The sequence below is a fragment of the Oryctolagus cuniculus genome, chromosome 1 (genome assembly GCF_964237555.1).
Source record: "Oryctolagus cuniculus chromosome 1, mOryCun1.1, whole genome shotgun sequence".
Lineage (NCBI taxonomy): Eukaryota > Metazoa > Chordata > Mammalia > Lagomorpha > Leporidae > Oryctolagus > Oryctolagus cuniculus.
Genome location: NC_091432.1, coordinates 159818386 through 159840761, shown reverse-complemented (window position 1 = coordinate 159840761; position 22376 = coordinate 159818386). Strand labels below are relative to the sequence as shown.

The following is a 22376-nucleotide window of genomic DNA, read 5'->3' as shown; positions in this document are numbered from 1 at the left end:
GCCACTTGTAGAGGGACAGACAGAATCCCATTTATAAAACATACCTACACCTCTCTCCTCCTCTTCCCCAAAATGTTGCATTGTCACAACGCTCACGGGGGCTTAATCTTATTTTGGAGATGAAAGGAAAACTAGAAAAGGCAAAATAATATAACTCAGGGGAAAGGCAATGTTTTGGGGAAAAGAGCACACTTAATCTCTGAGGAGAGCCGCCATTGGTGGGCTTTGTAAGTGCTGTTTTGCCTTTAGGGACCATTTGAAATGAGGCTCTCAGAAGGATTTTCCCCAATCCCAGGAAAACTGTTTTGGCGAAGGCTGCACAGTGTCAACCAGAGACATTATAACTAGGAGATGGAGCTCAAATTCTTCCTCTGTGAGTTGGCTAAGTCTCATGTAAGAAATATTTGTTCCAATTAGGTGTTCCAAAAAGCCTTGCTTGCCTCGTATAACACATTTTGAGAAGGAAAGGGTATTTGTGAAAAATCCTTCACGGAAGGGAAAAGGATGCATGTGTGTGTTCTGTTGCCAATGTACACATGCTCTTCACAGGCATGGGAGACTCACACTTTGGGGGCTTTGTCCTTGTGTTCCTGCTCTCAGTGCTACCTGGGCTGGGCTGGGCAGGGGGCAGATACCAATTAGCCACTGCTCTGAATATGCTATACCACTGATTATGTAACCTTAATCCGTGTCCACAGTCCAGGGCTCAGGTTGCTGGCCTGCCAGCAAAATATGTCTGAAAAATGTTAATTCAACAATGTTGGCGGGGTGTTATTTCCAGAGACAAACTCCTCAGGGGAAATGAGAAGGAGTTGCTCCTGGGACTGGACTCCTCCACACTGGAAGATATTTCTTTCCTGATGCTTTCTTCCCAAGTCATTTCCCAAAGCCTGGTGTGCCCTGACATTTGGTCCAAATAAAATCCTGGAACAGACTCTTGGGCTACAACTATCTTCAGACTCCATGCAAGAGGAATGTTGATTACAGAAAATCACCACTTATTAGGGCCTGAAACCCTGGAGGACTGCTGGTGCTTGCTCCCCACATTAAATCACTTCATGATATAGACGCTATTTTCCCCCTCTGGCTTTTATATAAGCAACTCAGTCTATGACCGAAGGCATTTTCCATACTTCCAGGCAATGAACACTAGCTTCCTATGAGTCTCACTAGCACATAATTTGAGACAGTGGGAAAGGGAGTTAGAGAATAGTTTCCAGTGCTAGGAAAACACCATACAGATGTTTGCCTTTACTCTTGAATTCTGATGGTGAAATTGAGAATTGTTTATTTGTTCTGAAGTCAAACTCCAGGAATTTATTTTCTGAAGGCAAAGGGCTGGGGGCTGGGATAGGAGTGAGGAGTAGTGACACAATCTATTCTCGATTCTAAAAATCCCAGGGTTTTGAATCACAAAGGAACTTAAGATATTTTTAAATGGTCCATTTGTGGCTTAAATTTGGGGTAGCAGATATCGATTTGTGTCACAGAAAGGACATACCTGAAGCAACACCAGTAGACTACTTGGCTAAAACAATTTCTTTGCTTTCTCTAACTTTTTTTTTTTCCCCTTCAAGATAGCAAACTAGGAATCAGTCCTCTATCTTGAGCCATTTATTGAGAACAAACAAATGAGCTTGGAAAAGACATGACCCAATTGAAGTTAAATACCTGACTTTGGTGTATGAGAATCATAAACTTGCTTACGGTCTATCTGGTCTGCAAACACTTCCCCATAAATCATCCAGTAAGGCATGTAGAAGATGTTCTTGGCCAGTTTCCACGAGGGTTCCTCATTGGGAAAGAGGATGGCTTGCCTGGCAACCCCAAAGCTCATCAGTACCACCAGCATAATGATGACAAAGTACATCATGTCTATCATCTGGAAAGGCAGAGAAGCAGGGGAGAAACAAAAGAAAATGCGCATGATTGAGTGCTCCTGCAAATGCTTACCTTGAAGGAAACCTTTGAAGGAGGTTCATATTCTAGATGCTCAATAAGGGATATTTAGGTAGGGAGTTGTGTCCTGATATGAGGATACTTGGTCTGTCCAAGCTGATGTCCACAGAACCTTATCAGTAATGCAAAACACACTTTTAAAGAGGTAACACCAAGTGGGAGTGCTTCATTTTCCACTGCTGTCCCTGGGGCCTAGTCAAATCTAGATGTGGGAGTCATAATACAGAAACTTGCATCTCTGCGTGATTCCAGCCTGAACGTCTGCTCCCAGAGAGGCAAGTGTTCTCTCTCATTCTCTTTCATAGGAAAGTTGGAATTGGGATAGTTGAACTATTTCAAGAATTAGTGCAATGTTGTAAGTTCCCCAAGTTCTAAAAGGCAAATGAAGAGTTGGAAAGGTCAAGAAAATAATTACTTGTAAACAAAGCAAATATCCATCACGCTCTGTCTTATTCTTGAGACTCCACACTGATTGCCTGGTGTTGTACTGCGAATCAATCTTTCAGAGAACCACTCTTCCTCTACCTACTCCTCCTTCAAGATAGCTATTAGGTATGCATGATATTTTCTAAGGCATTAGAACATTGTAGCCTAATGACTCAAACTTGGGCCTGTTATTGAAATGTAGAGTTTCATCTGGATATGTTTATAAAATCCTTCCAACTCCATTCTAGTACACTGTATATCTTATTCCTCTTTGTTCCCCTTTTCCCTGTTTATTTCCATGATACATGTTATTTGGAACTTGTTTCTCATATGTCAAACTGCCTTTCTTTTATCACCCAAAACAGATGAGGATGCAGTAACTACTGATATTGCCTGGCCAGTACCCATTACCTCCTTCTTTTAGAAATAGTTCCCATTTGGCCAGGCTAGGTTAATCATGGAACTCAGTGCTCTGGCAATAGTAATAGGAGGCAGGCATGTGACAGGCCAACCAGAACCCTTTATTGTCTTGCTTTATTTTGTTTAACTGAAGTTCCCTTTCTCTTTCTCTCTAATTCCCTGAATGCAGAGTGTCTGAGGCTGAGTAACCCCAGTGAAACTGATCAGAATGACTGACACAGAGAGAGAAAGCGAACCAATCCTGACAGCAATTGAGTACCTGTTTGCTGTGGCCCGAGGCCAGTTCCATCGCGACCTTCTGCAAGTCAATATATGCTGTCTATGCTTAAGCTAGTTAGAGGTTGGTTTCTCTCTCTTATATCTAACCACCTAATACAAAAGACCACCTTCTCTTGCACATCATACTTCCAAAAGGAATGTGCACATATAAAGAAAGGCTAATGATCATTTTATCAATGTTAATGAAGGCTTCAAATTAGTTTGAAACTTTTTTGTTGAAATTCAAACATTATAGTCTTCCAGCATGACTTAGGGCATTGGGATCTCAATATATTTTAGGTCAAATGATAGATTTTCAAGGCAACTTCAAGATCCATCTCATGAGTGTCATATGACTTTAAAACTCAGTAAGAATCTCTCAAAATTTGGTATTCACTCCTATCTTTTCATTATTTTTAAAGAAATATGTTAATCAGTTATTCCCTCAACAGGTCGGTGGTTTCAGAGCTCTGAGAGCAAGCTGACTGCGTTGGACCAGTTTTTTTTAGGAAACATGAACCTATTTTTTCATCTTCTCTCTTTCTCTTTTTTGTTTTGTAAAATTCGTTTACAATTTATTTAATAGAATTCTCATCAATGAAGAAGCACACATGAGTCCTTCACGTTGTATTTGTTGGAATTGATTAAAAGATAGGTAGGGAGAGGAAAGTGTGTACTCATGAGATTTAGGGGCTAGTTTGATGCAAGAAAACTCAGCCAGCAAATGCAGAAATGTTCTAATTTACTTTCTCAGAATTGTTTTCATTCAAATTGATCGTGATATCTATCCACAGGGCTAAAGCAATCCCAGGGAAGAAATATTCTTCCTGAACTCTCAGCTTCATCTATTTCAAAGAAACCTAAGCTCCCATACAAATACTGAAAGTTGACAGGGTGCAGAAGTAGAGCATTATAGTGAGAGCTGGGGCTGGTTTCCTCTGTTTTTAGAGCTAAATTGTTCAGCTGCTTCAATATTAAGATTGTGACCTGTTCTTGTAAATATCTTTCAGTGATGTTCTCTAGAATAGCATATATTCTATAATGGTTAAGCATTTAAGCATGTGTTCTCAGGGGTCAGCCTACCTGGGCTTTCATCTTTGCTTTGCTAGTAAAAATAGCCCGAAAAACACTCACAAAAAAGTAAAGATAACTACATAAAATAATAAAATAGTAAAATAAAATAAAATAAAACTCCCTTATAGACCTGGCTGTAACAACAAAAAGAAACATAGCTATGAGGCCTTGGGCAAGTTACTTGATCTTTTGTTTGTACTTTTAAATGAGGATAATAGTAACAACAATAATGTGTATTTTGTAAGTATTGAGATAACATGCAAAACATTTAGTGGGTGGGTTCTCAGTAAATATTAACGTATTATTATTACTAGAGTTGGAAGGAGGTCAGGCTGTAGGGTTAGATAGACAGGAATCTTGTTATTGTCCCTTGCTTCATCTCAGTTTATTTGTTAAAATGCAGATACTAGAACCTATTTCATGAAGGTATAACATTGACATATCTGATATGGTATCTGGCACATCCTAAACATGTCAGCTATTGTGATTGCTTTTTTTTTTTTTTTTTTTTTTTTGCATTGTAAACATGAGCCTTGTACTAGGTTTAGAGAATTCCATTGAGCAGTGGCTTGCTATGGAAAGGGGCAGGATTTGGTTTAAGTAATCCTGGACCTGCAGATGCACTGGGTCATACTTGATAGCAGGTGTTCCAGGCTGTGAGGCACAAGCACACTGGTTTCTAATACAATGCAAAGACTCAGAGAACCACTTTCCAAAGGGTCTTCTGATGATCACTGGGTGCCCAGCAATCAGATCAGCTGCCTGCCCCTAGGCCACAGGGCATGGTGAGTTACCTGGCTGTTCAGTACTGAATAAGGATTCCCTAGTGTTGAGGGGCTTTCAATAGAAACACATCTGGGCATACTTTGTTATGCTTCCAGCCTGGCAGCCTGTCTGGCTCACAGATAAATTGTACAGGCATATTTTACCCACCTTCTGGATCAGTAACTCCCTTATAGACCTACTTATCTTTAAAAAAAAAAACATGAAAGAAAAGCAAAATCACCAAATATACTCATTTTCTACTTATTCTTGACTGGTAGATGAAGTCATTCATAAGTTAGAAGGCAGAGAAAATGCAGCACATCCCTCTGCTCATTCCTTAGTAAGAATTCATTCCAGTCAAAACTGGAGATAATTATGCCATTATTAAAATGATAGGCGTGGATCTTAGAATAATTTTGCTGCATTAGAGTGACTTCAGTTACAGCAAGTATTTAAATGTCACCAAGACTTTTAAAATTAATGTATTTTGTTTGTATGGCTCTTTTCAGATTTTATTTGTTGAAATAAGATAAGGTAACGATCAAAAAACAACCAGTCTGATTATGTAATCATGTAACACAATGCTTCTTAACATAGGGTGATTTTGTCCCTATGGGACATGTGGCAGTTTTTGGAGACCTCTTCGTTGTTGTCATAACGCTGTGTGTGTGTGTGTGTGTGTGTGTACGTGTGTTTGCATACACTATACAGTGTCTAGTGAGCAGAGGGCAGGGCAGGTGCTCATCGCCCTGTGGTGCACAGGACCTAAAACAAAGAGTTTCTCAGTCCTGAATATCAACAGTGTCATGGTTGAGAAGATTTGGCCTAATTCTACAGCTGTTATAGTTCTTCATTTGCATGGGATCCATTTGAGAAGTTCACAAAAACTTGCCTTCCTGGTCCAGAAAATTCATCCCTCCACATATTTTTATCTATAAATTGGGGAACAGGGGAGTCCCACAGTTCCTCTCACTTAAGCTCCATCCATAGACTCAATGTTGAGACTCTCTGCTTTTAGACATAGGAATTTTCACCACAATATCAAATTCATGGTTAAAATACAAAGAAGATAATTTTACAACAGGCATATAATAGAATAAGATACACAGTTTTTTTTTCTAGTCAAAAATTTTCCCAATTGAACTGTAGTTCAGTTTTGGGTGAGTGGTTCAAGCATGTGAATTCAAATTTTCCCTCTCTAGAATGGGTTTGGTGAGACTTTTCCCTCAACAGAATAACTATGAGGAAATCTTTTCTTCTTTGATGTACTTGGAAAAACACAATATGAATTTAATGATAAGGGGTACAATCTGTCAAGTTTCAAACTCTGAGCCAGACTCTGTTGACCATTTAATAAGTTATGTCTAATCACAACAACCCTACAAGTTATGTATTTATCATTCATTAATGATTTAGAAATGAAAAACTGAGACTCAAAGAGGTTAAATAAATTGCTCGGTGTCACACCTAATTACGTTTGAATTCAAACTCTTCTTTTTGTGTGAGTATATCAGAACTTTCACAGGAAGAGTTCTGAGGAAAATTCATTTCAGTAGACTCACACATCCACCCACACACATGTTTCATAAACATTGAATGGTCAATGGTGTGCATTGCAAAACTTGAGTCAAAAAGGACATCTCTTGACCAATTGTTGGTTTCAACAGCTTATACAATGGAAGTGAAGTGATGGTTTTTAGCAAAGAGGCTTCTCATTAAGAGGTATTGGCCACGATAGAATGGATGCACTTAGCTTTTCCACACATGTCCTATGAAGGTTAAACAGGGGACACGCTTAGAAAAGAGGGCCAACTCATGAAAAATATGTAGTGTCTGGGGCCATGGGCTCTGTTTCTTCCTCTAGTGAGTCTGGAGAGGGAGCTGATTTATTTGTGCATTTCCTCAGAAATAAAAATTTGTGCTGTCCTCAGAAGGCTTTGGCCTTTGTGGAGAAAGTCTGGAAGCTGGTGTGTGGTCAAGAAGCATTGGAATGAATCGTTGGCCATTTGTGGGGAAGCGTATTACATGCCCCCTTGGGACTATTTTTGGAGACTGAAGTAAGTAGGAGCACCATTCTGGATCCTAGTTCCTAACAGACATCTTCTTGCAGCAGTGTGACAAAACACATGATGTGTGGTAGAACGTAGTGTTCACTTCCAACTCAACCTAACACAGCTCAGCTCAGCTCAACCGAAATAGACTGTTTTTCCTCCCTTTGTGTAGGGAAAGGCATTTTTCTAGCACTTTTTTTTCTTTTACAAAATTTTTAAAAAGTCCTAAAAATCTGTTGCAATATGTAATGAAGATCCATTCCTCCTGTAAGAGCCACCGAAATGGAGCCTCTGTACGAAGCCTGTCTACCTAAGCTCCTCTACACACACCTGTCTCACAGCACTCTCACAGCGCATGGTAATTACTTCTCTCTCTCTCCATTTCAAACTCGTGGAAAGAGCATTTGTGTGTACTCTGCACTCAGCGTCTAGTCAGTGCCTGGCACAAAAGAGGTGATCTTTATCTTTCTTCTGTAAGTGAATGGGTAACTGATGATTAAACTCTCCAATTTTTGTAAACAGATGCAGCCAAACTCCTAAACACTCAAAAGGCATTGAGAACACACAACATCCCCAGGGTGTCCAATTATGTAGATTTGGACAGCAGGCCCAGGTTTATTAGTTCCTCCTAATCTCCTCCCCCTCCTCCTCCCCTAGGAACTGATACCATGGAACCAGAGGACTGTGCTTACCATTTTTCCAATCATCATTACATAGGGGCCCAGGTACTTGTTCACGCCGAAGATGTCCAGCAAACGGATGTACCAATAGATGATGTTCACACAGTAGATGACCCTCCCATCGCTCCTGAAGGGCTGGTCTTGCAGACGTAGGATCATCCCGACGGAGAACAGGAGGATGGCGATGAGGTCTGTGACGTTCCAGTACTCCTGCAGCCACACCTTCACCTTCTGTAGCAGCTTCCCTGGCTCGGACATCAGGATCTACAGGGCACAAGAGAGAACGGGCTTACTTCTCTCTGTCTCTATGTTCGGCCCCGTCGCAGAGTGTCCGGGCTGGTGGCTGACATCTGGAGCTTGCCTACTTGAACACCTGCATGCTGTGAATGGATGATGAAGCTAAGCTAAGGTGATCCAGGGGCAAATATTCGGAGGCAGACATTAGCACCTAGTTTGACTCTCTGCACTGGCTTACAAGTCCAAGATATAGACTGAGGTTTTTGCTGTGAAACTATGGATTCCCAATATGCTGCACATCTTCTCAAAAATCTGCCATTTCAGGCAGCAGGGCTGCCACACTGAGCTACTCAGAACACTCACCTAGAGCCCTCCTTCCTTCCTCTCTTTCACACCCCTCATCCTCTGTACCAACAACACCATCACCTCGATTAAACACTAGCAAACCCAGCACTTCTCGCCACCTCCACTGCCACCCCCTATTCTGAACCCCATCGGATCCCACAGCCTTTTCACTGCCACCCTGACATCATTATCGCCCGCTGCCTTCAGTCCACTTTCGAGAAGCAGAGGGAGTGATCTTTACAAACCCATGCCACCATCTGAATGGTGATCACGAGGTTGCATGTGTAGGTAAAGACTCATCAAACTGTCTCTGTAGAAATTGTTCATTACAGGTAAATTATACTTCAATTAAAAAAAAAAAAAAGGGAGAGACCCGAGAGGCAAGTGAACAACAGAAACTAAAGCAAATGATGATTGCATACTGAGACTCCCTGTCAGCTTCTGTTAGGAACAGAGAGACTCCAAACTCCTTCCCATGGTCCCATTTCACGCCCCACCATCCCTGCTCTGCCCTGCAGCCACAGAAGCCTGCCCTTAAGCATAACAAGTCTTCCGCCCTCGGCTCAGACCACTTGCACTTTCTTCATCCAGAGTTTTGAGCTTGGCTCCTTCTTACCCTAGCATGCCCTTCTTTGGCCATGTTGGCTGCAGTAGTCCCCATGGCCCCCAGTCACTCTGTACCACTTCTATTTCTTTAATTTTTGAAGTCTGGATCACTATAGGAAATTGCCTTCTGTTATGTGTATGAGGGTACTTCAAAGTATTTATGGAAAATGGAATTTAAAAGTAGTTTATTTTGGTGCAAGGTTGGAAATTCTTGTGTAGTTTTTTCATAATATGCATTTCCACGAGCTTTATGGGGTATGTATATGTAGGTATATATGAGTATGTTTCTTCCTTCCTTCCATAGTCACTGGATTATAAACTTCGAGGCCAGATCCTTTGCATCCCGGGCCTGTTTCATAACTGACGCTCAATAAGTACTGACTGTTGCACAGTTACCAGACACCTACTGACGGCTGGATGGCAGTTCTGGTTTACCTTAGACCTAGAGATAAATCAAGCCACACAAAGCTCTAGGACCTGCACAGCTAGCCAGCTGGGGTTGTACACCCACGTACACCCATGGTCCATCCCAGGAGGCGAGGGGCCAGGAGCATAGCTTAGTGAGGCTGTGCCCCAGGTCCACCTTCTCCAATGCCCGGTGTGCAGCTCTGAGGTTCCCATAAGGCATGGCTGTCATCCATTTCCCCGGCTCTGGAGATGGGTGACACAGGAGCAGAGAGAAAAGGCTTGGGACAGCTCTTTCGGCAGTCGGTTTTCAACCCTTATGGCTCCTGTAATGACTGAAACGCGGGGCTGAAATAGTAAAGGGGGTGGGGGTATCAGTAAGTCAGGCTGGGGCGTGAAGAGTGAACACGGTGCCAGGAGCCATCTGGCTGCCTCGTTCTCGTCCTCTGGTCCCCTGGCTAAGGCCCAGGCCAGGATTTCTTCAACTTCGGAGGCTTGAGAATCCCTAGGAGGGCTGGCTGATGGGGCCCGGTGTCTCCGCCTCCATCCACTGGCCTGGGTGGGGACGGGGGCTCAGCTTCCTAAGCAGTAGGCAGGTTATGCTGTGCCCACCGTTGGGGACCCTCCGGCCTACCACATCAGCAGTCCCTGCAGCTGCTCTCTTCCCGGTGGCTCTCCCCACTCCCTCCCTCCTCCACCTTAATGAGGCAAAACTCTACTGTGAGCAGGGAGGGGGTGGTAGGGCCATGGAGCTTTCCTAACCCTTTCTTTACACCTGAAGCTGCCAACCACAGTGCCCAGTAGAGCCGTCTTTCAGTAGTGGCTTTCTGAGGTGAAGTCCCTGCATTCAAAACAAAATAAGACCAGCGAAGCCAAGCAGCTCGGGGTGAAGCGGAAGGGAGGAGTCGGGAGTCTGTCTCTTCACCCTCCTCTGCCCCTCTCAGGCCAGGGCCAGCACCCTGGGACTCGGAGGAGCCTCACAGGGGAGCAGGAAGGGGAGTGGGTCTGAGCTGGGTCCCTCGGGGTTTGAACCTGCCTCTCTGCGCTAGGCCGTGGGTACAGAAGACTCGCCGCAGCCCTGGGAAGTGGGCCTGGCGTCACAGGCTCACCGTGGGCTGGGGACGAGACGCCGCAGCCCGCAGCCCGGGTCCTGGGGCTGGGGTGGTGACTCGGGGCGGAAGTCTGTGCTGGGAGTGCGAGGGCAGCCACAAAGGCATCTTTGTGTGTCTGGAGCTCTTCCGCGTTGCGGGGACCTCGCGTGTGCGGATGGCAGGGACGCAGCAAAGCTGAGGCCCGAGGTGCCCCCTCCCGCCCACCCCCACTCCCAGCTTCCGCTGCCCGCCTGCTGACCCCAGCCCGGGAAGCCCGGCCCTGCCCAGCGCTGAGGGCCGCCTGGCGGCTCGCGATCTCGGGCCCGGAGGTTCCTGGCAGCCCGCCGCAGAACAGCCCGCGGAGGACAGGCTGCTCCCTGTCTTCTTCCAGCCCCGTCCCTGGAGAGGCTCCAGGCGCCCCGCGCCAGGCCTGGCCTTCGCTGCTCCGCACGGAGGCGGGGGCGGAGGCGGAATGCGCGCCTGGGCGTTCCCTCACGCGCGCGCCAGCGGGCCCGGCACCGCCGCAGGGCCGCTCGCAGGAGCAGCCTCAGTTCCCAGCGAACCGAGTTCAGGACCGGGCTTCGGTTTGCAACCAGGAAACCCACAGCGCCCGTCGAGAGGCAGCCGGCTCCGTGAATGGGACGAACCGAACCTAGACAAGCAGCCGGACCGAGGCAGGGCCTTCTGTTGTTCGGTATTTAAATCCAGGCCCTTCCCAAGGGGGCCTGGCGTGTACTCTCTCCCTAGCCAGGACTCGCGGTTATAACAACCCCCAGAGTAACAAGACAAAACCGAACCGCCATGAGACGGGGTCTCGGTACAAGGAAGAGTCTTCTTGCAGCTCCAGCACTCCCTGCTGGAGAATGTTCTAGAGTTCGACCCCAAGGCGGCAAGGACTTTTTAACTCTTCTTCACAACACAGCCCAGGGCACGGTGGATTTGTAGCAGCCTCCCCCGCCCCCCTGGGGCGCCTAACCGACTTTCCCACTCTGTAAGGACGGCGAGTGGGCTTGTTCCTGCGCTCCGCAGGACGCAGGCGACGCGCCACGCAGCGGTTTCTGCGGAGAAGCCGCCTCCTACTGACTGCGGTTCTAGGGAAACTCCCGCCTCCCCCAGCGGTTTTCTCAGGTGTGTGGAGAGGGTCGAGCGGGGTTGCAGCGCCCTCTGGTGGACGCGGCCTTGATCACAACCGTGTCACTGGCTCTGAAGGCCCTAGGAGAGCTACTGCTTCTTCCTCTTTTTTTCCTAAGAGGACAGCACAGCGATTGCCCGTACGCCCCCCTGCATCGCCAGCGCCATTACTAATGTCCGCCGCCAGAGTAGTGCCTGGGTCACCCCTGCCGAACTCATGCTGACACATCAATCATCACCCAGGGTCCATACTGCACCTGGGGTTCACTCTTGATGCTTTGTGCTCCATACGTTTGGACAAATGCATGGTGACCTGGACCCACTCGTATCGTCTCTCACACATTTTCCCTGCCCTAAAAACCTTCTGTGCTCTGCCAGTACATCTTTCGCCCCTCCTAAACCGTCTCCATAGTTTGCTTTTTCCGGGATGTGCTATGGAATCTAACTGCACGCAGCCTTTTTACACTGGCTTCTTTGTCTTAGTAATTTGCATCTAAGGGTTCTCATGTCTTCCCATGGCCTGATAGCTCATTTATTCATAGCACTGAATAATAGTGTTGTCTGGGAGGGTGGCTTTGATTTCACATAAATCGAATGGGGGTGGCATTTTAATGGTTTCTTGTAAGCCATAGGGATTGGGCAGGAGCAAAGTGGACCCTGTATCTCCAACTGGAGGGGCTACAAGTGTGTTTGCTTCACATTGTGACCCCTGGGGCTGGTGCAGTGGCTGCTACCCAGCAGGTGCATGGTAAATGTTGAGAGGGAGGAAAGCAGAGATGGATCAAACCAATACACACAAGCAGAGAACCTCTTAAAGTTGCTGAAACACATTTGGAGAATTACGGCTGCATTCAGCGACCCTGGGTAAGGAGTTGAAATGGGCATTGAAAGTGGCAACGTTTAAAAAGTCACATTTATAGGGATGACCGAAGAGGCATGTGAATTGTGTTGAACAAAACTGGAGGGTTGCTCGGGGCAGTAGTTACATTCCCAGAAAATAGGCTAAATCCTCAGCACTCATCAGCCGACAACTTTATAAAAATGTCCCCCTTGCAGGCTTGTCAAAGGGGGGACAAAGCAGCCCTGTAGCAGCACCAGAGAAGGGAATTTCTGGCTTAATTAGGATCCTCGATGCCCTGGTCCCCCCTTCATCCACAGATGTAGCCACACAGCAGATTTCTCTCAGGTTTCCTTTCCTGAAAGCTGTTACCTCTCTCATCTTCTCGATGCCCAGGGTGAAAATGTAGGAGATGACGATCCACTCCTGCGTGGAAGGCCAGCGCTCCATCTTCACTAGCACGATGTAGTTGAAGAGCATCAGGTAGCCGATGTACGCCAGCTGCAAGGAAACACAACACGTGCTCTGTCTGCAGAGGCCCAGCAGCCCTGGCCCAGGGCAAGGCCGCCGCACAGGGGCAGTGGGCGGGACACGGCGTTCACCACGAAATGGGAGCTCTAACCTATCAAGTGGATTTTACAGAGACAGCAGTACTGGAAATCACTTGCAAGGCAGTTGCCCCCTTCCCCGCCGCCCTGCTCCTGAGGCCCCAGGACTTTGCACCCAGGTGTCACGATGCAGCGATGCAGCGTTTGATTTCATAGTGACCCAGCTGCCTGTGTCTTCCTGGCTGAAAAGAGACCCTGGTGTGTCACGGGCTGCTCTTGCTCCTGCATGCACTTTAGGTCCGGAACTGGGCGGCCCAGTGAATTTTTTGCAGATTAAATGTCTGTGAGGAGGGAAAGAAGATACATGTGATGCCTGGGAATTGGTCAGGCCTGCACAGGAGCAGCTCAGTGTCATCTCAAAGCCCAGTTCACTTCTGAGTTAATATTTTTTTCCCTCTTCTCCCACCTGGAAGTGCCTGGCTTGCCCGTGACCTGGGAGGGTGTTCCTCTTTTGCAAGGTACCACTTACCCCAACTGGAATATTCCAGAGACAGAACAACTGATACAAAGGAATGGACCTGTGTGGCCCAGCATGGACTGCAGTGGGATTTAATTCCCACGAGGCTCTAGCACCTTGAGGTTGAATTGTGCTGACTGGCTGATGTCTGTGAGAAACCCCTCGGGGTTCAGGTTTGGTGCCTGTTACTGGAAGATTCCATCTGGTCAAGCTCAGTAGGAAATCTGGTAGGGCTTTTATGTAAGAAAATGCACCCGAAGGGAAATGGCAGACAAGTCCAACTCTAGGCAGTGCCTCAAGCTGCTGGCCTTAGGGGACTCAGGAGTGTGAGTAGGACTCAGAGTCTGCTTGAATATTCTGCACTCCAAGGAGGCAGAACAGGCAGAGCAAAGAACAGGACACAGTGTGGGCAAAAGGGTGGCGGTCTCGAGGGTTCTGGAGATACTGTGTGATTTCCAGGCTGTGGAGGAAGCTTAGAAGGTGGCGGAAGCTGCAGCCTAACTGGGAGATCCTTAGGGGTACTGCTCGCTCTAGTAGTGGGGCTCCTTCTCTCCCTCCCTCCCTCTGCCCTGCCCTCCTTTCTTTCTTCCCTTTCTCCCTCTCTCCCTCGCCTTTTTTATAAGTGATTAATAGATTGTTAATATGAGTCAAAGTTATTTCTGAGACCTCATTTGCATACAACTGTGGCAAATAATTCTGTCATCTCTTAAAGGATAAAAATCCATCAGAGTTCAATGAGAGCATGGATTGCATTCGCAAGCAGGAAGATCACTACAGCGAAGTTATACAGACGCTGAGGGTGGGGCTGCCACTCCACCTGAGTGCTTTTCCCTTGCACACTCCCTGCCCACTGTCATTTCAATCCATGAATGGGTTCCCACCCCTCTCTACCTTCAAGATCATGAACACATCGTGAAAACCTCTCCTGAAAGACTTCACATACAATCATGTAGGGCATTGTGTAAAAATCAGTTCAGGGGGCTGGTGTTGTGGTGCAGCTGGTTAAGCCACCACTGGTACTGTCATCTGGGCCCCAATTTAAGTCCTGGATGCTCCACCGCTGACCCAGCTCCCTGCTAATGTACCTGAGAAAGCAGCAGAAGATGATCCGAGTGCTTTGACCCCTGACAGCCATATGGGAGACTCAGAGGAAGTTTCTGGCTCCTAATTTTGACCTGGCCCAGCCCTGCCTGTTACAGCCATTTGGGGAGCGAACCAATGGATGAAAGATTCTCTTTCTCTCTCTCTAACTCTGCCTTTCAAATAAATAGATTAAAAAATCAGTTCAAAATATGACTTGGTCCATATGTTTTCTTTTTACCATTATAATATGCTGCATTTACCCTCTAGTCACTGTGAGTATTGCGCTTTATAAAATGCAAAAAAATAAATAAATAAAATCAGTGGTTCCAACTCTAAAATGCACTCTCTGCCTCCTTCTGATTTGGAGACCTTCTCTCTTCCTCATTGTTTCTTTCTCTTTGTTGGATCAAATTCCATTGCTTCAAGGGGGAAATAAATCTCTTTTTAAAGTATACTCATGTATTTAGGTTTGCCAGGCAGAGTGACAGAAGGAGGGGGCAAGCATGGAGCAGGGAGAGCAGATATCTTGCATCCCCTGGTTCACTAGCAAATGACTCTAAGAGCTAGGGTTGGGCCAGGCCCAAGCCAGAAGCCCAGAACTCCATCCAGGTCTCCTATGTGAATGGCTGGAGCCCAAGTACTTGCGTCATTACTGGCTGCCTCCCAGGTGCATTAGCAAGGAGCTGGATCAGAAGCAGAGTAGCTGGGACCTGAACTACCAGGCACTCTGGAATGGGATGTGGACTTCCCAAGGGGAGGCTTCATCTTTTGTGACACAATGTCCATCTGTTATGAATCTTGTTAACTGCTGGGTTTTTATCACTTGACCCAGTTAACTGCAAAACACTCCAAAGCATTATCTTGTCACCTGTAGTCTCAGTGACACACAATTCCTCTGCACTTCAGTGCACAAGTCCTCTAACCTGATGGCTATCCTCTGAATACATGCCTTGTGTGGCTGGAAGGGAGGCAGGCATAGAGGTCAGTGAAACTTGGATTTAGGGGCTGGTGCCATGGTTCACTTGGTTAATCCTCCGCCTGCGGTGCTGGCACCCCATATGGGCACCGGGTTCTAGTCCTGGTTGCTCCTCTTCCAGTCCAGCTCTCTGCTGTGGCCTGGGAAGGCAGTGGAGAATGGCCCAAGTGCTTGGGTCCTGCACCCACATGGGAGACCAGGAGGAAGCACCTGGCTCCTGGCTTTGCATCAGTGCAGTGCGCTGGCCATAGCGGCCATTTGAGTGGGTGAACCAATGGAAGGAAGACCTTTCTCTCTGTCTCTCTCTCTCACTGTCTAACTCTGCCTGTCCAAAAAAAAAAAAAAAAAAAAAAAAAAAAAAAAAAAAAAAAGAAAAGAAACTTGGATTTAAATCCAGGCTCATGTACATACTAGCTGTGTCATCCTGTGGTCACTTAAATCTGTCCCTGCACACTGCAGAGATCATCGCTACTTACCCCATAGGGCCTTTGGAAGAATTTGGGATGTATCTCTCTCTCTCTCTGTTCATCTATCTATCTATCTATCTAATCTATCATCTATCCATCCTGCCTATCAGCTATCAGTCATCTAGCTGTCTATATCTATCTATCAATCTATCATCTGTTTATCCATCAATCATCTTATCTTTCTACTGATCCCTAGCTATCATTTGTCTGTTTCTATCTATGTCTATCTTCTATCTAATGAGCCATCTCCCTCCATGTGTCTGCCTATCTATCAATCATTATCTATCTCTCCTAACCCATTGTAGAGGCCCAATGAATGTTGGCTAATAATAGTCAACCTCTTTTTTTCAAGATGCTTCTTCTATTCCTCTTTTTTTTTTTTTTAAAGATTCTCTTTATTTATTTGAGAGGTAGAGTTACAGACAGAGGGAGAGGCAGAGAGAAAGGTCTTCCATCCACTGGTTCACTTCCCAGATGGCTGATCCACAGCCAGGAGCCAGGATCTTCTTCCAAGTCTCCCACATGTGTGCAGGGGCCCAAGAACTTGGACCATCTTCCACTGCTTTCTCATGCCACAGCAGAAACATGGGTCAGAAGTGGAGTAGCTGAAACTTGAACTTGTGCCCATACGGGATGCCGGCACTACAGGTGGAGGCCTAGCCTACCACGCCACAGCGCTGGGCCCTCTGTTATTCTTTTTATCCCTCTTACTTCTGTCCTGTTTCCCTTTGATCCCCCATGAACTGTTCATACCTCTCCTCTTTTTGTCTTCATTATTGTTTGTTTCCACCACTTTCATCCATTTTAGCTCCTGTCCTTGAAATCAGTTACTATAAAGTGAACTTTTCCCATAGTCAAGCTATAATCCCGAAATATAGACATCTGGAAATAGAGCATTAACTATGTTTAAATGGCACAATAGACGACTGGCTGTTGTCCTTGAAGTGACCTATTTTAGCATTTACCAACATTCATGCAGCCTCATTGCAGATTATCTTCACACAACATATGTTATGTGTGTATGTGTAAGATGCTAATTCAAATATTCCAGAGAAAATGGAATTAGTAGCTTATTTTGAGGCAAAAGAATTTAAAATTCATGCATAGTTTTTTTCATAATACACATTTTCCATGAACTTTTGAAGACCCCTTTTGTGCATATGTGTATATGTATTCTATAAGTTTTAACAAGCTATGTGTAGAACATCAAAGCTTTTGAACAGAAATATAACCTTGATTCTTAATTTAGTCAGTGGGCATCCTATAATAATTTGTGTTTTATTTGCTTATGTGTTCTTTTTTACAGTTTCCATTAACCAAGATGCATGTTTCTTAAACTATCAAACACAAGGACCAAAGCCTGCCACAGTTTGCTGTGGATCCCTGGTGGGGCCATGCTATTCCTGACTTCTTCCCAGGCCTTCTGCTACCTCGGGAGAGAAAAGGGGGCAGATGGTCTTACAGAGAGAAGAGTCTGTCACTGCTGGGGAGACCCAGGGTGCACGCTGTGTCCTCTGACCTGTGGCCTCTGCGCACCTTGAGTCTGAATCCTCTCCAGCTGGACACTTGAAAGCAGCTCTCAACAGAAGCAGGGTGTGGGAGCCAATTGGCTTCCTGCCGCCTTCTTCTTGGAACAAAAAGGACCCAACCTGTTCCCTGGGAAACTTGCTAAGATGAAGAGATGAGATTGTATGAAATGGAAGACGTGTACTGCCTTTTGGAACCTTGCAAGAGAAAGGGGGCATTGTAGGGTATCAGGATCAGAAACACAGAGAAGAATAAGACCCAGAGCACATGGGATCTTCATCCTAAACTTGAATTTTATTATGCATCACTGGGGATTTCAAACACTGACACACCTCACCTCCATTCCACTTCCTTGAAGCCTGAACCTTGTTGATACATGAACATGGATACCTGAGCATCATTTCACCTGCTGCAAACTATGTAAGCAGAGCTTACATACTGTCCCAAGCTTCTCTAATCATTGGACTCACCTGGGAGCTTGTTCAACACAAAGTCTTCTCAGGCTCCTTCCTGGAGGTTTGATTCCCTGGATCTATGATGGGGCCAGGAATTTTCACTACCAATACAACTCCTTATCATCATAGAAGTATTAAAAATATTGGGCTAAAAAGTTGAACACTATCTAGAGTGGTGGTTCCCTCCCTGACTGCTCATTACAGTCACCTGGACAGCTTTGCTAGAAACAACACCAGTGGCTGGACCTCACACCCAGGACACTAACCCCCTGGAAGTGCCACCCAGGTGTTAGTGCGCTACTTCAATCTCCCCATGTTATTCCAGTGTGTGGCAAGGCTGAGAATGACTGGCTACAGAGTGAAGTTGGGATTTAAGGCTGTTCTTGGCTACCCATTGCCTCAGATAAGTAAATGGGGAGTTAGGGGCCGCAAGGGAGACACCATTACTATGACACCGAACTCAGAGCTGGAATGAAAACAGGGATGCCTTTGAAGGATGACAGAGGTGAGTTCTCCATTCATACAAGTGCCAGTTCTTGGAACCATGACTTCTGGTTTCTTTTATGCTCTGCAAACTTATTGTGCCAGGGCTCTGCTTTATTTTTAAGGCTTCACGAGCCAGATGGTCCCTATAGCTGTGAATCAACTCTACTGTAGTAGCATAAAAGCAAGCAGCTGGACTATGGGGAAACAAATGAGTTTGGCTGTGAGCCAATAAAACTTTATTTATGGGCACTGAAATTTGAATTTTATGTAACATTCATGTGTCATAAAGTATACTTTTAAAAGATTTTATTTCAATCCTTTAAAAAATGTAAAAAATGTAAAATTCTTAGTTTGCAGGCTACAATAACAGGCAGTAGGCTGGAGTTTGCTAAGACCTATTCCAGGTTGAGACAATCAAAGCGTTGTAGCATGAAAGGTCTGGCCCTGGTGTAAAATGGCATTACAAATGTTATTCTGATAAACTTGATGTTAGGATTAGGGAGAATATTCCTTCCAATATTATTGGGTGCTCAATACATGATGTTGTTGAGTTGATGGATGAATATGACGCTGATTATTACTGTGCAGTGTAACTAGCCCAGGAAAGCAGTTGTAGCTACACAGTGTTGACATGTTCAGGCACTGTCCTGAGTGCCTTACATGTTTTAACATATTTAATTTTCACTGAAGTCTACAAAGTAGGCACTTATTATCCCTACTTTGAGCTAACTGGGGACAGCATGGGAGAGTAACTGGCTGGAAGGCACACAATAGTAAGGCTCAGATGGGCTCAGAACAACCTAACCTGTCTGGTTCCAAAGTTCATGCTTGCTGCTACTAAGGTGTTTTCTGTAAAGTAAAAGTAATATAGATCTGTATGAATCTACAAAGAGAAGTGATTTTTGCATGCTTTAGTTGTTTTGGGGAGGGAAGAGAAAATTTTTTTTCTTTTTCTAATTGATAGATTTTAATTACACTTCAGTGAAAAAACTTGTATTATGGAAATACCCTATCTCCTTTCAGGACCATACTTTATTATTACTATTTGTTTTTATAATATATTTGAAAGTGGGAAGGTGCCAGTTGTATGGCACAGTGTTCCATTTCAATACATGTGTACAGTTACACACTGTATAATGTGATCAATACTTTAAAGAGGTAGTTTTCAACTGGTAGAAATTGTATTCTCCAAGGGGACACTTGGCAGTATTTGGGACACTTTGGTTGTTAAACTTGTCGGGGAGAGAGTGCTACTGGCATCTTGTGATAGGGGCAGGGGTACTGCTGAATGCGCTACATGTAGGTGACAGTCACATGCAAAGAATTGTCCTGTCCAGAGTGCTGGTGTTGCGAAACCTTGCTTTTAAGCCAGTGTCAAGTGTTAGCCTGGAGGACCACACAAAATGCACCTCATCTGGTAATTTGAGTTATCTTGGCCTCAGATCCGATGGTCCTGTGGCTGCCTCAAATGACTGCTGCACAGTTTGTTGTGAAAAAGGCTAAAAATACAGATGCACGATCTGCCTGGCACAATTCCCCCATGGCTCGAGGGGATGGAAGGTGACCTGGGCCCAAAGCTCACCTTAAACAGCAAATATCATTGAAGAATAGAAGTGGAAAGCAAGCACTTGAGCCCTTTCTGTCATATCAGGAAGATATTTCAGGGTCAACCCATCATTTGCAGACAGAAAATGTTTGTAGAGTGTGCACACTGCACAATACTGGCTGTATTGGTAAGTTGTTTTGAGTATCTGCCACTGCTTTGGTTTGTGTGTTGTTTAGTGGGTCAGAGCAAGGAAGGTGGTCTACTGCTGCTTGCAGGTAGGGAGTAGTTATACACCCATGCTACCCTTCCTAGGAGTGTCACTTCTGTACCCTCTGCAGTCATTACTCTCAAAGCCAGTACGGGCATCTAAAACAGCAATGCTGACCTAGTGCTAATCCATCCATAGCAGGAAAGAGTTTGGAAAGGGGGGGCAACTCTTTTCCTGCTAGACTAGACTCATATTCATCTCACCTCTATTTCTATTACTTTTCACTTTTATCATTTCCTTTATGTGCTGTGAAGAAGCTGTGGAAGCTGCCTAACAAACTATGCAAATCTTGCAAAACTATTGGAAAAGCAAGGTCATGGAGGCATCATTCCTGTGGGTGGTAGTTATGACTCAGAGATACCCACAGAGGTGCATGAAAAATGGACAGAGGGTATCTCGTGGCCATCCATTAGGAAGGAGAAAAGGAAAGAAGCTTACAGTGTAGAACCAGAACTTCACGATAGGTGCGTTGTAGAATTCATAAATTTTTCTGCCCAGGGGAATTAAGCGGTGCCTGCTCTGAACTTCTTCTTCATCCTTCTTCCTGGAGGACTCTCCATTGTTTCGTCCCAACATTGCCTGCAGAGGAAGAGAAAGGAGAGCACTGTGGCAGGGCTCTGGGCAGCATGTCCTTTACTGCACTCATCTTATAGATGAGGGAAGGATGCTCACAGAACTTCAGACCTGAAGGAACCTAAGAAACTAAGAAAGGCCTCCGCAGATTTACATGTTGTACCTCCCCTAAGTATACATTTGCACTACACACAGAATCCGTGGATATAGCCCTTGTCTGGGATGGAAGATGTTGGGATATTTCTTGATCATTGTCTTCCTGTCTACCATAAGATGTCTGGAAGATGTAGGTGAAAGATCTCCAAGAGGAAGAAAGGAATTCTCTCTCTCTCCCCTCCCTCCCTCCTCCTCCTCATTCTCTCTATCTCTTATTTTCTGAGACAGACTAGACCTGGCTTCAAATTCTGTCTCTATTTATACTAATGTCTTGTAGGTCAAAGGCAAATTGAACTGGAGTAGCTACTTTATCCAAAGGTGGGGAATATTCAAGATGCAAGTCAAGGGCAGTGCCTAGAGCTTTGTTAGGTTAGGGCCAACTCCTCAGCCTTTAGGCATGTGCCTTGGTTCCCTCATTTAAGCCTTGTAAATCTAAATTCCTGCTGGTATGAGTTTTATGGCAACTCCCAGGTACACTGCCTTCCTCTGCAAGCATGTGGGACTAGGGCAAGGATTCTAGCCAAGCCTGGGCTGGGCTGTTTGGAGATATCGCTAAGGATGCGATTACTTCCTTTCCAATCATGACAACAGTAATGACTTAACATCTGAAAAAGACAGAATTTGAGAACAGGCAGACACACGCCTGTCTGGGTAGTGAGTGACAGGATGCCCCAAATGTGGCTGAAGATTCTGATGATGAAGAGTTCCACGCTTTGGGGGACTAAGATCGGGGACTGAGTCCCAGGTCACAGAACGAGACTCAGGCACTGAAGACAAGCGTTTTTTTTTTTTTTTTTAACTTCTCTGAGACTTCTTAACTTGTTAAGTGGGGGTTGATAAGAGGCCTTACTATAAGAACTGGTCTATGAATCAACTAGCATCTGGCACTTAGTGCTTGGTAAATACACACTTCAATTGCTCAGAACTGAGATGGATTTGGGACAAGATGGAGTATTGGAAATATGAGTTTAAAGTTGAGAAACCTAATTATAGAAATCATTGAAGTTTATCTTGAAGTTGAGAATAGGACATTAAGAGAATAAGACAACTATCAGAGAATTCTGGTTTTAAACCACCTTACCTAAAATGTACAAATCCTAGTTTCAACTGTTTGGTTCACTACCTCAAATAACCATTTTTTCCAATAAGTAACACTCACAAATGATTTACCAATAGGATTTCTGGAGAAGGTAGCTTCCATTCCTTTGTAGGTGCTTTGAGTTAATGAATAGGTAAGATTTTGTCCTAAGGCCTCTGATCGGTGAGCTGAGTCAGTTTTCATGATGGCTATGGCACACCAGAGAGCAATAAAGCTCTATAAATATTGATGACTGATTTCTGCAAACTCTGAGCTCCATGGCATTTTTCCTTTTGTAACTTAGAATTTTTGTAACACAATTATCCTGCTTTTGGTCTGCTTGTTTATTTGCTTGATTATATAGTACCATTTGGTGGCACAATGATATGGAAGTAAAGGCATCTTGGAGA

The 22376-nt window shown here is 45.2% G+C and overlaps 1 protein-coding gene across 20 annotated transcripts in view; it reads right to left on the bottom strand.

Moving 5' to 3' along the window:
• Positions 1 to 22376, bottom strand: part of TRPM3 (transient receptor potential cation channel subfamily M member 3) — a 1025749-nt gene that overhangs the window by 71710 nt on the left and 931663 nt on the right. For 10 of the 20 annotated variants that reach the window (XM_070050833.1, XM_070050835.1, XM_070050847.1 and 7 more), the window contains 4 exons: positions 20598 to 20738; positions 12659 to 12787; positions 7646 to 7897; positions 1672 to 1882 (listed from right to left, as the gene is read on the bottom strand). In XM_070050833.1, coding sequence (XP_069906934.1) covers positions 1672 to 1882; positions 7646 to 7897; positions 12659 to 12787; positions 20598 to 20738 — 733 coding nt within the window. The remainder of the gene's footprint in view (positions 1 to 1671; positions 1883 to 7645; positions 7898 to 12658; positions 12788 to 20597; positions 20739 to 22376) is intronic. The other 10 variants (XM_051858588.2, XM_051858602.2, XM_051858622.2 and 7 more) reach the window with 1 other exon arrangement.